Source organism: Eubalaena glacialis, chromosome 9 (assembly GCF_028564815.1).
Source record: "Eubalaena glacialis isolate mEubGla1 chromosome 9, mEubGla1.1.hap2.+ XY, whole genome shotgun sequence".
In the NCBI taxonomy this organism is placed as follows: Eukaryota; Metazoa; Chordata; class Mammalia; order Artiodactyla; family Balaenidae; genus Eubalaena; species Eubalaena glacialis.
The window spans coordinates 122,744,809-122,761,780 of record NC_083724.1 but is presented as its reverse complement, the minus strand read 5'-3'; the positions used below and the strand labels follow the sequence as shown (position 1 = coordinate 122,761,780).

General features: G+C 39.7%; 2 protein-coding genes across 8 annotated transcripts in view; one reads left to right on the top strand and one right to left on the bottom strand.

Moving 5' to 3' along the window:
- The window catches only part of NEK1 (NIMA related kinase 1), a 227,791-nt gene that overhangs the window by 100,351 nt on the left and 110,468 nt on the right, over positions 1 to 16,972 (bottom strand). For all 7 annotated transcript variants that reach the window (XM_061200799.1, XM_061200802.1, XM_061200796.1 and 4 more), the window contains one exon: positions 15,602 to 15,704. In XM_061200799.1, coding sequence (XP_061056782.1) covers positions 15,602 to 15,704 — 103 coding nt within the window. The remainder of the gene's footprint in view (positions 1 to 15,601; positions 15,705 to 16,972) is intronic.
- Positions 12,797 to 13,369, top strand: LOC133097579 (large ribosomal subunit protein uL22-like). The gene has a single exon (XM_061199505.1). It carries the CDS (start codon positions 12,815 to 12,817, stop codon positions 13,367 to 13,369), a length of 555 nt encoding a protein of 184 aa, XP_061055488.1. The 5' UTR covers positions 12,797 to 12,814.

The window sequence follows — 16,972 nt, the reverse complement described above, 5'->3', positions numbered from 1 at the left end:
AATAGCTAGAATGATCTCGAATGTCAGACACACTGGGCTTGCATGCTGCCTCTGGACATACCAAGTGATCTCAGGCAAAGTACTAATGACTGAGTCAGTTTCACAACCTGTGACCTTGGAATAAAAATCCCCACTGCAGAGAATTACTGTCAGGATTAGATTCTAAGTAACTTTAGTTAATTTTTATAAATACTGCTCAGAGAAAAACAAACAAACAAACCACCTGGCTTGAAGTCTTACTTGTTAAGAGTTTCCTTAACCTGCATTTTTAAAAAATTTCAAATTACCTGAACAGGGAAAATTTTGAATTCGCATACAAGCATATGAAATTACTCTGAAATCCATGGTCACTTTAAATTACAATTCAACCTAAAAATTATTTATGTCCCAAATGCTTATTCATAGGTTGGGGACTTTCATTTCATTTTGCTGCAGAAACAATGTTGTAATCATTATGATTTCCCAAAGCAGTTAATAAAATGTACTGATCAAATAATTTAACTACAGCAGTTTCCCAATTCCAAAGGATTAATCTTTAAGACTCAGAACTTATTCTTAACTGTTTAGGTTTGATTATTTATAATGAGATTGTAAGTATTAGAAAACACATATTAGGTTTAAGACATGTATCTGTCACAATCTCTTTAAGACTGCTTGTCTTCATCAGCAAAATGGATATTTTATGACTGGTTATAAGGATAAACCACAGTGTAATATATATACATTTTCAAACTGTACAAACAAATCATGACTATTAATATTTATCAGTGGAAAAATATTTATCATGCGCTGCCTTAAATCACTGGAGTTAATATATTTTTCTTGAAGAGTCAGGGTTATTACCATAAATATCCATCACAGTCCTGTGCTATAGGTACAGTTGTTATATAAAGATCTCAGTAGTTACAATGCTGAATGATGTCAGAGTCCAAAAATAAGCATTAATGACCACTATAAAAGTAGTCCCCAAGTAACACCAGTTTCTCCTCATTCATCACATCAAGGTCTCTGTTGATCAATCTCTCCCTGATTGTTGAATGTTGTAAATATCTGACAACATAGTGCATGTCTAATGCAAACTGACTGGCAAAGAAAATTACTAATCTTGCCAAAGACGAAGGGTTTCATGAAGATGATAACAATGATACTGGAAAATTTTTCAAATCACACGTAAAACCGTCTACAAATACAACAGGATTAGATAAATTAAGTGAATTTTTAAAAAGTGCAAAGAATTACGATGTTGGTCCTTCAAAATATGGGTATTAAAAAATTGAGAAATGATCTTTGGAAAACTGCCAAAATCTCAGCCATTTTTGCAAGAAACAGCCCTCTTTTATAATAGTTATAAAACTGAAACATACAAAAATTGTGAAGTGAAGGGTATACCAAATTTCATCAATTCTAATATGAACATTGTTCACATTTTAACATCTCTGAAATGGGATGCATCTTACAATCAATAGCATCTCTATGATCTGTTATAATCTTATAAACTGTGGGCCGGGCAGCAGTTACAACATAGATGTTACTGCCTGAGAATGTATAAACTTTGTCAATTTTTTATTTCTTGGCGTCATAACTGGACAACCTCAACTCCTCAGTTTTAAATTAAAAAAATCACACACTGGCTTGTTAAAGAGGAAACAGGAGCCTAGTAGTTGTTGAAAACCTTCCATTGATTCCCTCTGATAAGAGCAAGAAAGCACCAGCACCAAGGCTTGCAGACTGGTGCTGACTCCCTGCGAGAAAATTCGGGTTCTCTTTTAAGAATCGCTGAAATCTCAGTGTGCTTGGTGGCATAGAGGATAATATTATTTGAGAAAACATGAACATCAATGACCCTAATTTTAAAAACGAATGATTGGAAAGTCAAAGTATGAAAGTAAAGTAGATTTAGGAATGTATACCTTTACCAATTTATTTCATTCATATTTTCTTTTGTATGGATGCTCACGAATAACATAATAAAAAAAAATCCAAAAGACTTATTTCAACAAGTATAAAATAAAAAGGTTAAGTGATAAAAAAGGTTAAGTGATAAAAAGCATTGTATCAAGTTAAATTGGCAAGATTTTTTCTTTTAGTCATATATAAAATTTAGATTTGATAAAATACGTATTGTATTCATTATACAATTCTAACAGAAAAATTATAATCCTCCTCAAGTTAGTTACTTTCAGAATCAATATGGACTTGGAAGTATATCCAAAATTCTGACAAATATAAGACAAAATAATTTTTAACTTTCATTTTTCAAGGTAAAATCCCAATCAAACCCTTTTTCCACTCTTTACTACAAAATGCGGGTCTCTATTTTAGCTGGATTTACTTTAAGTGGCTTTTCCCAACATGAATGCTGCTGGGCTAAGGAGGGTCTCCTACATGAGACACAGGGCTGGCTGACTCAGCACCTCACGCTGAGTGAGCCATGGTTCCCAGGCTCCTGGCTGTTTCCAGAGGAGACTGCGAGGCTCTCCCTGAGGCCTCTCCTCCCTGAGGCTCCCCGGCTGGTTCATCAGAGCTGATAAACTCTCAGAGCAGCCACGTCTCCCTGTTCCAGCCTGTGCAGCATAAATGTGCAGTACAGACCTGCAGCACAGAATCAATCGTTTTCCCATGGCAATAACGGAATGCCTACTCTTTGAAGATACACGAGGCCGGCAAAATCAGAAAGCTTTACGTAAACTACCTAAGATGCTGTGCAAATTAATAGTAATTATTTCTAGAGTTAATCGCCATCCCCTCCTCAGCAGGAAACAAATGCAGTGGCAGTAAAAACATGTTTACCTTCCCCCGGAATCTCTCCCACAGCCTCAGCCACAGTCCCCAAGCCAACAAGGCAACAGAAAGGTACCATGAACTCTCTCACGAAGATAAGGCAGATGGAATCTCAGTAGAAACTAGAAACAGTGTCTTCAGGGAACTGCAAATAGTCTGGTATGGCTGAAGTTGAAGGGAACGGGAAAATCAAGAGCAGTAAGAAAGACAAAGGGTAGACCCCTTGTGCTAAGCTACCAGGTTTACTTTATCCTCTAAACAATAAACAACCACTGAGTAATTCCAAGCAGATGGGCAATGTGTTCCATTTGGCTTCAGAAAGACCACCTTGGCAGCCCAAGCCAAAGATGCATTAGAAGGATCCTCAATTAGAAGCGGTGAGATGAAAAGACTAACAAGAGGTAAGGATCTCAACAAGGGCAAAAATAACAAAAAACAGAAAGGAGGAGGTGGCTACGGGATATTCAGAAGGCAGAAAACGCGATCTGGTCGCTGACTGGCTATAAGTTGGGTGGGACGTGACAGAGAGAAGATGCTACGAGATGGCTTTCAAACCAGAACCCCCAAAGTCAAGCCATCTTTGACGGTGACTCTCTGCAGCAGGATGGGTACTACAGGAAGGGCCGTGGGTCTGAAGACAATGAAGCGAATTTGATTTTGGAAATAAAAGAATGAAGTACAGAAAGCTTTAGTCCCGGGTAAGATGGAAGCACACGCACCCCCTTTCCCACTGAACACATGATAAAGTGCAGGCACATCTGGGGACCCTGAAAAGTAAACAGAGGCAGGCAGAGTCAAGAATGCCAGAGCTCAGAGTACCTGTAAATGCACGATGAGGGTACTGCATTTTTAAAACTGCGGTATCTTCTGGCCTAAACCTAACTTGGCCAAAAACCCGAAACTGAGCACTCTGGTAACAACAGCAGTAACTCTGGTTATCTCTTCCAGTTCCGGAGTGGGCAGGGAACTCTTAGGGAAAACTTAAGGAGAAAGTAGGAAATGTTCCAGTTTTTTTCTTTCTCTCTCCTTTTTTTCTTGTGCTGCAGCCCCCAGGAAAGCCCACTGCTGTGGTGGCAGCCGAGACGGCAAGAGGAGCTTCTGGGAACTACAATGGTGAGGGAGGGACCCTTTTTCTCCCGTGACGTTCATACTCCAAAAGCCAGAGCAAAGCCTGTGGCCTCTCCCTCTCTCCTTCTCTCTCTGCCTCTGTCTGTCTGTCTCTCCTCCTACCGCTTTGCTCTAGGAGTGAGGGAGCCCTAGGTATGCGAGGCCTCAGACTGAGAGGTGAGCCCAGGAAAAGGCGCGCATCAGACATTCAATGGCACACTGTGGGGCTCCGGAAAATGGCCCCAGAGTTGTTATAAAGTCCTGGGGTTGCCTGCATCTGTGTGTGGGCAAGACCCTGCTCTGCATGAGCACAGGGCTGGCCGACAGACTTCCACCCAAATCCCGGGCAGACAACACTGCACAGTGCACACGAGGGACAGAAGGAAAACAGGAATTTGAAGCCTGACCCCGACAGGTCAACTGCCTGCTAAAACAAATAAAATCAACAGCCTCCGTAAAATTTAAACAAAATCCAGAGTCTAATAATGTAATATTCCAAATGTCCAGGGTACAGCTCAAAATTAATCAGCACATGAAAATCGACAAAAATCTCAACCTACGTGGGAATATACAATAGACAGATTATGATTAGATGAAACACATGATACAATTATGTGACAAAAACTTCAAAGAAACTATTTTAAAAGTGTTTGAACAGCAATCAAGTGGTGAAAAAAGGTTAAAATAGAAAATATTAGCAGAGAAAGAAAAGAAACAAGGAAAAACCAAATGGAAACACAAGAAATGAAAAAATACAATTACCAAAATAAAACCCTCCCTGGCTGGACCAAATAAGCAGAATAAAGATGAAAGCGGAAAGAGGAAGTGAACCTGAAAACAACAGAAATTAACCAATCTGAACAACAGAGAAAAAAACTGTAAAAAATTGAACAGAGCTTCACAAACCTGGGGAACAAGAACAAAAGGTCTAACATTCATGTCATCAGAGAACCAGAGAAGAGAAAGAGCAGAGCTGAAAAAATATTTGAAGAAATAATAGCTCAAAAATGGCATAAGGCATAAATCTGCAAGTTCAAGAAACTTAGCAAACCACTAACAGAATAAACCTAAAGAAATCCATGCCCAGAAACAACTTAATCACACCGCTGGAAACTAAGGACAAAGAAAGAATCTGGAAGCATCCAGAGAAAAATAAGACATATCTGCAGGAGAAAAAAAGGTGAGGATTTCTCTGCAAAAACTATGGAGGACAGAAAGCAGTGAAGTAACTTTTTAAATGAAAATAGAAATGAACTGTCAACCCAAAATACTACAACCATCGAAAATACTGTTTAGAAATAAAGATGAAATAAAACTAAGAGGATTTATAGCCAACAGACCTAACCTAAAAGAACTGCCAAAGGAATTTCTTCAGACAGAGAGAAATTATGTAAGAAGAAACTTGGATCATTAGGAATGAGTGAATAGCAAGAAAAATGGTAAATATTTGTGTAAATATAAGAAAGTATTCCTGTCCTATTGCCTTCTTAAACATGTTTGAAGTTGCAAGCAAAATTTATAACATGGCCTAATGAGGATTTAAATGTATGTAAATGTAATATATAAGACAACTATGGCATAAAGGGTAGAGGGTAAGGGTACCTACATGATGGAAAAATTTCTACATTCCAAACTGAAGCAGTAAAATAGTGTTTACAGCTGACCCGGGAACAACAAGGGGTTTTGGGCACTGACCCTTCATGCAGTTGAAAATGAGGTAACAAATAAGTGTTGTTAAAAGCCACTAACTTGTACTAATTTGTTACATGGCAAAACAAAAACAAAAACAAACCCCTCCACTAATATGAGGAACAAAAAGAGATTACATTTTGGTAAGAAAGGTCAATTCACTCTAAAACCCCAACAATTCTAAATGTGTATGCTCTCTAAAAAAAAAAAAAAAAGAAAGAAAGAAAGAAAGGAAAAACTGACCAAACTAAAAGGAGAAACAGATAAATCTACAATTATATTTGAAGACTTCAACTCTCCTATCTCAGTATCAAACAATGTTGGCATAATGTCAGCGTGGATCAAGTACTAAAAAGCACCATCAACTCACTGGATCTAATTGAAACATATAGAACTCCACCCAACCACAGCAGGGTACACTTTCTTTTCAAGTGCATGTGGAATATTCACGAAGATAGATCATATCCTAGATCAAAGTACAAACCCTAACAAATGTAAAATGACTGAATGAAGTCCTACAAAGTATGTTCTCTGATCATAAAGTAAAACCAGAAAACAATAACAGAAAAAAGTAGGAAAATGTCCAAACACTTGGAAATTAACCCATTTCTAAGTAATCCATGGGCCAAAGAGGATGTTTCAAGGGAAATTACAATAAATTTTGAACTGAATGAAAATGAAAATAGAACACAGAAAAATCTGTGGGGTGCAACTAAAGCAGTGCTTAGAGGGAGATTTATAGCATGCAATACCAATATTAGAAAAGAAAAAAGGTCTCACCCTCAGCTATCTAAGCTTCCACCTTAAAAGACCAGAAAAGAGCAAAATAAACAGAAATCAAGCAGAAGGAAGATAACATTGTGAATGTACCTTATGCTACTGAATTGTGTATTTTTAAATGGTTAAGACAGAAAATTTTATGTTTTGTGTATCTTACCACACTAAAAACATTTTCTTTCATGGATCATAGATCTAAAGGTTAAAAGTAAAACTATAAAAGTTTTTTGAAAAATAGGAGCAAATCTTCATGACTGCTGGATAGGCAGAGAGTTTTTAGACATGATAGAGCAAAAGCATGATCCGTAAACAAGAAACCTGAAAACGTACACTTTATCGAAGTTAACACCTTGCGCTCTGTGAAAAGTATTGTTAAGAGAATGATAAGCCAAACTGCCACCTAGGAGAAAATATTGGCAAGTCACTTACCCAATAAAAGATTTGTCCAGAATATAAAGAACTCTCAAAGCAAAACAGTAGCAACACAACACAATTAACATGGACAAATTACTCAGACACACGGTTCTCTAAAGAGGATATAAGGATCACAAATAAGCACATGAAAAGGAATTCAACATGATTAACATTTAGAGAAATGCGAATCAAACCACAATCAGATACCCCTATACATAGATTAGATGGCCAAAATAAAAAACAGCGACAGTATCGAATGCTGATGAGGATGTGGGGCAACGGGCGCTCTTGTTCACTGCTGCTAAGAAGGCAAAATGGTGCGAGTGCTCTGGCAAATGGCTGACTTTTGAAAACTCAAGTTAAGTCTACACTTACCACATGATCCAGAAAAGCCACTCTTGGGCATTTACCCTAGAGAAACAGAAACTTACTCTTCTCCAAACACCTGTAAATGAATGATCAAAGCAGCACTGATTATAATTACCAAAAACTAGAAACAACCCAAATGTCCCTCGGTGGGTGAATGAACAAATGAACTGTAGCACATCCATACAATGGATTACCACTCAACAACAAAAAAGAAAAAGTTACTGATATATGCAACAACCCGGATGAAAAGCATTAAGGTGAATGAAAGAAGCCAACCGCTAAAGGTTATATACTATTATATATACCACACACAAATACCATATAAGACATTCTTGAAAAGACAAAACCATAGTAATGGAGAATAGACAGTGGCTGCCAGGGTATTAGGGGGTGAGGGGACAGCATGACTATGTTGAGAAGAGAGCACAAGAGAGTTTTGGGGTGATGGAATGGTTCTGTATCCTGACTGTGGTGGTGGGTACGTGAACTTATACTTGTGCTAAAATTCATAGAACTGGAGAAGAAAAATAAAGTTAATGCTATTGTATGATGATTTACATAATAAAAGGAAATTTTAAAAATAAGGTGTCAATATGACCGCTAGGAAATGATGTCCAGAAGGCAGCTAGACAGGATGGAAGTTAGGAGGGTAGTCTGCATAACTGACAGAGACTTTGAGGTCACCAGTCCCTTGTAGAATAGTAAGTGAGATCACCCCAGGGTATTAACTTACAGTGAAAAATAACCAAGGACAGAACCCCAGGAAATATAAGCCTTAGAAACTAAAGAAGAAGAGAATCCTGTAGAAGAAGATATTAAGAAATAATAAACAGAAAAGTAAGGGAAAAACAGAGAATTTGGTGTCACAGAAGGCAAGGAAGAAATTTTGAAGAAGTAACTCATGAGATCAAATGTCACAGAAAGGTCAAGTAAGATAAGGATTTAAAATACTCTATTTGGCAAGATGGACATCGGTGACTTCTGTTTCAACAGGATTATGAATAGTGGGTAAGCAAAGACGGAGAACAGAGCTTCATTCATTTGAGGTGTCTGGCTATGAAGAGGAGGAAGGAGCCGGGAACGTGAGAAACATGAATATATTTATGGGCTACGCCAGGAAAGAAGGGAAGTTCAGAAAAGAGAGGAAACAAGTGATAGAGTAAGGAGGACCCTTGAGGAAACAGACAGCATGGCCCAGAAGATAAGGCCATGAAAGCGTGGGCTCTCAAGTCAGACCGCAGGGATTTAAACACGATGTAATGTATCATTTGGTTGCTGTAAAGCTCAAGCTGTCACTTTAGCTTCTCCACCTCTGCCTCAGTGAGATGTAAGACGGGAAGACGACAGAACCTGCCTCAGAGCACTGCTATGAGAAGTTAGTTAATACAGGTATAGAACTTAGAACTAAGCCTGACACATAATCATCCAGTAAATGACCAATGTTAACAATTACCAGCATTATAATCATCAAATAGGATGGAACAGGAAGATTACTTTTGAACAGAGGAAGTTATATCCTTCTCTGAGACTGGAGAAAACAAGGACAGATTGGATACAATTATGCCTAAGTTTATAAGTATGGAGGCAGAAAATGTGATGAAATGTGGGATTCTTAAGCCCAATTTTCTCTGTGATGCAATGATTATCTTCACAGAAAGGGAAGAAGGATGAAACCATGGAGGAAAGTCCCCACTGTGGGCAACGGGAGAGGCTGCTGACCATGGAGATTCAGAGGACAGCCGAGAAGGACTGACAGCTCTGCTGAAACCAGAGGCCATAAACCCATCCGACACTAGTCATCACAGCTGTAACTTCCTCCAGCAGTGTTCAGAAGCCTGAGAGTAAAAACATTCACTAACTGAGTTACACATAATAAAGAGGGGTATGCCCACTCAGAAAGAACGGCTCTGTGGGAGCATGGGGAGCATATAATCGAGTGAATTTAATGGTCAGTTACTCCCATGAGCTTTAAAAGCATCTCTTTTAGAAACTATACAAATGCCCATCAACTGAGGACTGAACAAACAAACTGTGGTACGTTCACACGATGGAATATGACTCAGGAACAAAAAAGAACTACTGATACACACCAGCCTCAAAACTCTATATACTGTATGATAATTTTACATGAAATTCTAGAAGAAACAAGACCACAGTGACAGGAAGCAGATCGGTGGTTGCCTACGGCTGGTAGAAGACTGACTGTCATGGGGCACAAGGAAACTTCTGCCTCCAGTTTTGCTGAGACACGACTGACTTCCAACACTGTTAGCTTACGGTGCACACGCAGTGACTTGATACACGCACATACTGAGAAAGGACCGCTGTGGTGATCACTATGGCAAGTTTGGTTATCGTCCATCATCTCACATACCGACAGTTCTTTCTCTGGTGGCAAGAGGAGGAACCTTTTAAGAAATGATGGAATGGTGCTGTCCTGTGATTGTGGCAGTGGTTACATGACTACATACACTTGTCAACACTCATCCAGATACACACCTAACACTGGTGAATTTCACTGTATTTAAACTTCATGTTAATACAGCTGACTTCTTACAAGGCTCTGTGTGGACGCCTGGGTTGTGTGCTCCACCACCAAGCACGGGCTCCAGACAGCTCCTCCCCCTCACCTTGTCTACATCCCCAGACGCGGCCTCTAAGTCACAGGCAAAGGGACTGTGGCGGGCAGAACCTGCAGAAGACCCCCAAGGCTTCCTGATACCCACCCCCACTCCCCAGGTGTGCAAGTCTGATGGGTTGTACCCCCAGGATTAGGTCACGAGAAATGGGATGAGGGACGTTAAGCCAGTGAGCTGACCATGAAATGCAGAGTTTTCCTGGCTGGTTGTAGAAGCGGCAGGTGGGGGGTTGATGCACGGGGAGTTCTTTGCCGCTGAGATGAAGGGGCCACGTGGTCCCAGTCAAAGCTCTCAGACAGCGAGGCCTGAGTTCTACAGTGGCAGGGAGGGAAGTCCTGCCAGCACTCTGAGGGGCCGGTGAAGACGGCCGAGCCTCCAGCTGAGGACACAGCCATTGACACCTCCACCTCAGCCTCAGGAGACCAGGAGCAGAGAACTGTTACAACGTGACAGAGTCCTGGCCTGGAGAAACTGTGGGTCATAAATTTGTGTTGCTTTAAGCCACTACATTTATGGTAATTTGTTATACAGCATGGAAAAGGAGAGGCCAATTTTAAACAGCCCCTATACCTCATCATAAAAAAGTTCCAATTTAGAACTTAAAATTGTGTGAACTTAAAATCTTAAAATCCCCACAGCTAACCTCAGCCTTCGCCTCTGTTCTTTACCTCACGCTTCCACAATATATATTCTTGTCTAACACCAGACTCTAAGTTGTTGCAGAGAGAAACTATATCTGAGTAAGCTTTAATTAAGTCATCTTTAATCAATTAATTAACCTATTACCCCCAAAGTGTTTAACACACTGCCTAGTTGTTATATTAGTGAATAAAGAAAGTAATATATGGTGCACACACCCAAATATACTGAAAAGTAAAAATTCTTCACTTTTTAGCCACATTTTTCTAAAGTAAAGTTTCATGTATACATTTGGTCATCTAGGGAATGAAGAAACTCTATACAGGTTAACAAAACGAATCTTGGAAAGTCGTATAAAAATCACTGTCAAAAATGCACTGATTTCTAAAGCACATCTTTTAAAAATGATAAAACAACAAAATGAAAATACTAATATCTGATTGCAGTGAGACCATGGCCTCCCCTTCTTCCAAAATTCTAGACTTGAGAAGTTGTTAAGTGAATGCATATCAGCACTCACAAACAAGTGAAACTCTTGGTAGTCCCAAGAACAGAAGGAATCCAGAGGTAAGGAAAGTACACACATGGGTTTAAGATGAGAAGCGTCATGAGCACAGCCTGTAGGGAAGAGGCCTCAGCAGCGGATGTGAGCAACAGGAGGCTGCTCTGCGATGAGCTGGCAGCCAGGGCATGAGGGGAATGGCAGCAAATGGCGCTTAAAGAAGAGGTCACCCAACACACTATCCATCTCCGCGAGCAGCTCCCATCAGACACGAGTGATGAGAGAGCCCGGAGTGAAAGGCCGGGCTGGTGCTCCAGGTGACCGGTGACACCCTGGAAGGTGGGGTCTCCAAAGCCCAGAAAATAAGCTGCCATGTATTTGCCTAGCCGAACAGCAATGTGTCCCACCCATCCTCTACTCTGATGGAAAACTGAACAGAGGAGAGGTCAGCAACACGTGCCCATCTCGCCAGGCGGCCACCCAAACAGAGGCAATGAAGAGTAAAATAGACACCCCCAAACATGAACACACCAGCAAGAACACCAAACGTACGAGGGATGCCAGTACCATGAAACGGGGAGCAGACTTAAAAACTGAAGACACCGAGGTGACATGGCCAAGAGTGCACTAAGAACAAGACCTTATGATAACCAAAGTATCATCAGAGAGATGAGCACATGATCAAGGAGCTTTCAAGGAAAACTAAGAAGATTCATGGACATGAGAATACAAGGTTCTCAACTTAAGAGAAAACATCACTGGATGGACTGAAGAGCAGAGTAGACAAAACTAAAGAACATGTTACGAGCTGAAATTCGGGCCCAGGAATCCTTCCAAAACAGTTAAGAAGGGACAAACGGATAAAAAAGATGAAATAAAAGTACAGAAAAAAAGACATTTGATGCAGAGGTTCCAATCTATCCATTTAATGGGAGTTCTCTTAAGGAGAAAAAGAAGAAGCAATACGAGAGGAAGCGTCAGTTAAGAATGTCCCAGAACTGAAGGTGAGTGCTCAGACTGAAAGCATCTGGTTAGAGTCACGACAGGTCAGTTAAAAAATACCGAGAACACTCAAGTGATATTTCAGAACATGGAAGGTAGAAAAACAGTGCCAAAAGCCTTCAGAGAGGAAAAACCCCTTACAGAGGAACATGAAGGAAAACAATGTCACAAGACTTGAGAGCGACAATGAGACCATGATGAGGCAGCAGCTTCAAGGTGGGGTGGGGAGAGCTTGCAACCCACATTTCTTCACCCAGCAAACTACCAGCCAAGACTTCCACTTGCAGCCGCGGTGGAGTAACAGGGACCAGATCTACCCTCCCACCTTCAGCAACTACAAGTCTGGACAAAGCAGATGAAACAACGATTTTCCAACACTGGCAAACAGGCAGCAAAAGCAGATGAAACAACGATTTTCCAACACTGGCAAACAGGCAGCATAAGCAGATGAAACAACGATTTTCCAACACTGGCAAACAGGCAGCACAAGACAGTGATCCTTGTGAGAAGCGCAACAAGTGAGGTAAGCTCAGTAATTGCCCAGTTTCCAGGCTGTAGCACAGGGAGAGGGTGTCCTGAGTTAGGGAAACAGCAGCCAGAGCCTGGGAGGGTGAAAAGCACTAACATTTGCAGGAAGGGGTACCAAGGAAGAGAGAGCTGCCCAGAGAGTCCTGGAATCGGCAGAGGTTTCCCCTGAGTCTCCTGCTGAGTGACGGTTACCATGACGTCACCAATCCCTCAGGCTCACTGAGGGCTGGGAACACATCACACTTCCAACAGCCAGACTAGAAAGGCCTCCAAATCAACAGAACATTGGAGTACCACCAATCCATCACCAGAGCATCAAGAGTACTGCCTCGCTTTTCTGGTAAGCGGCCTGAGGTGACCTCTGAAAATGGTTTGCTATTCACTTGACCCAGAAAACCCCACAAAATCATGCGAGTTGAGAGGTTCAAATCTTCGTGTTCACTTTAAGAACACTCGTGAAACGGCCCAGGTCATTAAGGGTATGCATATCCGAAAAGCCACCAAGTATCTGAAGGATGTCACGTTAAAGAAGCAATGTGTGCCATTCCGTCATTACAATGGTGGAGTTGGTAGGTGTGCCCAGGCCAAACAGTGGGGCTGCACACAGGGTCAGTGGCCCAAAAAGAGTGCTGAATTTTTACTGCACATGTTCAAAAATGCAGAGAGTAATGCTGAACTTAAGGGCTTAGATGTAGATTCTCTGGTCATTGAGCATATCCAGGTGAACAAAGCCCCCAAGATGCGGCACAGGACTTACAGAGCTCATGGTCAGATCAACCCATACATGAGCTCTCCCTGCCACATTGAGATGATCCTTACTGAAAAAGAACAGATTGTTCCCAAACCAGAAGAGGAGGTTGCCCAGAAGAGAAAGATATCCCAGAAGAAATTGAAGAAACAAAAACTTATGGCCCCGAAATAAATGCTGCAAAAAGTAAATGCAAATAAAAGTAAAAAAAAAAAAAAAAGAGTACTGCCTGAGCGGTGGCGCCAAGTGTGTTCTAGACAAAAGGCTGTTCTCCACCTGCCTAGCAAAGCTGAGAATCAACCTTGAAAGACTCAAACTATTTTCAAGTAACATAACTGCATCGCAGAATAAATTTATTCATTTGTATTTAAATACAAAAAATCCAAGATAAAATACACAATGCCAGGCATCCAACCACAAATTACCAGGTGGGTAAAGAAGCAGGAAAAGATTACCCAAATGAAGAGAAAATCAATCAACAAACAGACTCAGGAATGACACAGATAATAGAATTAGTGACAAGGTCATTAAAAAGGCAACTATAATCATATTCCATATGTTCAAGAAGGTAGAGAAAACTGTAAGTATTATAAAGACAGACATGGAAAGTATAAAAATGACCCAAATAAATTTTAAGAGATTAAAAAATACAGTATCTGAAATGAAAAATATACAATGTCTGGATGGGATCAAGAGCAGAGCAGATTACACCAAGCAGACAAAAAGGGTAATGAACTGAAGATACAGTAACAGAAGCTATCCAAAATCAAACACAGGAAAAGGACCAAAAAGAAATGAACAGAGCATCAGCGAGCTGACGTATGGGTACTGAGCACCCAGAGGAAAAAGGAGAGGAGAACAGAAAAAATCTTTTGAAGAAATAATGGCTGAATTTTTCCAAATTTGATAAAAACAATAAATCCACTGATCCAAAGAAGCTCAATGAACCCCCAACAAAATAAAAATGAAGAAAACTACACCAAGATACATCTTAATCAATCCACTTCCAGTGATAAGGAGGAAATGTTAAAAGCCGTCAGAGAGAAAAGACACATTACACGCAGAGGAAAATTTAAGAATGACAGCAGACCTCTGGTCAGAACAGGCGTGCCAGGATGTAAGTGGAGAAACATCTTTAAAGAACTGAAAGAAAACGAATTCTCAACCTATAAGACTACATCCAGCAAAAATATTTTTCAAAAAAGAAGACAAAATGCTTTTTCAGACATATAAATGCTAAGCAAATTCACCAGCAGACCACCACTACAAATTAACATTTAAGTGTGAAGACAAAATAAGGGCCTTTCCAACAAATCTTTGACAGTTTCTCTCCAAAAGGTTACGAGAGGATAGTCTTCATCATGAAAACAAATAAACTGAGGGAGGACAGTAGTATATAAGGAACTGTGCTGAGGAAAGAAATGTGTAAATCTTGGTAAGTCTAATAACTGTTTTAAAATATGTTTAACTAAAATCTGTAACTAAAATTTCAGATGCTACTAACATGGGAGAAATAGGGCAAGGGAAAACAAAGGAGGTTCTCCTCTGTCTATAGAGAGGATACAAATACAGATTAATTCCAGGTATTAGAAAAACAAGCTGATGGGTGTTAAACATATACAGGGTAACCATTAAAAAATTTAACTATTTTTCTGTGATATTATTTCAAAGAAAAAAATATCCTAAGTTGGAATAATTATGTTAATTAACTCATAAAGATTATCACTTATGGACTTACAGTAGATCTAAGTCTAAAGAAAACATATTACCACACAATTGACCTATTTCCTACATGAGCATGATGCTTCACGGGTGCTGAGCTGACAAACAATCACCATTTGTTCTGTGGACAAAAGGTGAAAAGGCATTTGTGTACCTCTGCAAGTCAAAACTATTAACTACTGAAACGATGATCTAAAACTGTTAATATTTTCTTATGTACATGACTTAATTCAGTTAACTGGCATAATTAGAGGCTTTAAAATACCTTTGTTCCTAATTTGCTTTTGAGTAAATGCACAGTTACATGTATATTTACCCAAATGTTTATTTCCCATTTTTCTTCTACAATTCTTTGCTACTTAAAAGTATTTAAAACCAAAAGCATATTGGAAGAAAAAAGTAATGTAAGAACTTATTTATTTAATATAAATATCTGGGTTGCTATACCTACTTCAACTCTTTTAAAAGGAAGGATACAGCTACGAACTTACTCTCAATTAACCAAGGAACAATAGAATTTCACGCATGGAATAAAAGAAATAGCTGAAGAGAGGTTAAATGCTCTGCAAATGTTCAGAGGAAATGTTTGTAAAGGATTACGACTCTTATGGTTTATACCTACCTTGTTCCAGACCTTCTCTTTGAATACTAACACGTTCAAAAATCTCAAAAACAAAATCCTACCATATGCCCCTCAGCCCGAGCCTTGTTCTGCCTCGCTTCCCGTCTTCGCTGTAGAAACTCTTCTACCTGCTTTGCTCTTTCCACAGCCAGCTGCCCCTTCTGCCTGAGGAATTTGGACAAACAGCAAAGTTAGAAATTCTGAACATTAAATATTTCAAAAAGTTTAAACTTACACTTATTCTACATATTTTCTTTAGAGATATTTGCAAAATATGAAGGCTGATATGAAAATCTTCCTCTGTAATGAAAAAATTGCTATACATATATTAGAATCTACCACTTAAATTGGAGACATTATTATTTTAAATAGGGGTAAAATCTACACTGCTATGTTCATTTAATCTATTCTACTTATAGACACATAAAATGATTTTAGACTATACCTATAGAAAAATCTCAATAGTCTCCAAGTAGGTAAGCTTATTTCAGAACTCTGCATCAAATATATCAATCAGTATGAAAGTAAAATTAAAGCAGCAGAGTACCAATTTCAAAGCTCATCAAAAATAGTGAAGAGTTTATGTGAATTTTCAAAACTGCAGTAAAAAGTGAAGTCTGAATTCCTTGAAAATCACAACTATTAAAAAGAAAAATGGATAGATTAGGGGAAAAAACTAAAAGCACACTTATTTGTTTCCATCTTTTCCAATTATGTTTCTGTATCCTCCTCTAACAACTATGAAAAAATGTAAACATGTTGGGCTTAGACGACAACTAAAAAATATCAATGACATTTTGAACATCTAATATATATTGTGTGGGACTTCCCTAACCAGTGGCACAGTGCTTAAGAATCCGCCTGCCAATGCAGGGGACACAGGTTCAAGCCCTGGTCCGGGAAGATCCCCCATGCCGCAGAGCAACTAAGCCCATGCGCCACAACTACTGAGCCTGCGCTCTAGAGCCCGCGAGCCACAACTACTGAGCCCAAGTGTCACAACTACTGAAGCCCGCGTGCCTAGAGCCCTGTGCTCCGCAACAAAGGAAGCCGCCGCAATGAGAAGCCCGCGTACTGCAACGAAGAGTAGCCCCCGCTCACCGCAACTAGAGAAAGCCCACGCAGCAACAAAGACCCAACGCAGCCAAAAATAAATAAATAAATTTATAACATATATTGTGTCTGTTACCGTGTACTAAGAAAGATGCAACAATAAACAAAACCCACCCCCCGTAAACAGAGAACTCATTGCATAGTATCAACTGCAGTAATTCTGTGAGTAAGGAAGAAAGATGAGAAAGTTATTGACTGCACTTCTCAGATACTGGCTACGAAGGCACACAAAATTCCTACAGCCTCTGCGATGGACCATAACTAAGTCACGTTCAGAAAAAGATATGAAATAATGTCTTCTCTCTTCCAGTAGATTTAAA

What these genes read in the sequence shown, in the direction of transcription:
- LOC133097579 (XM_061199505.1), top strand. Translation starts at nt 12,815, where the DNA reads ATGGTTTGCTATTCACTTGACCCAGAAAACCCCACAAAATCATGCGAG.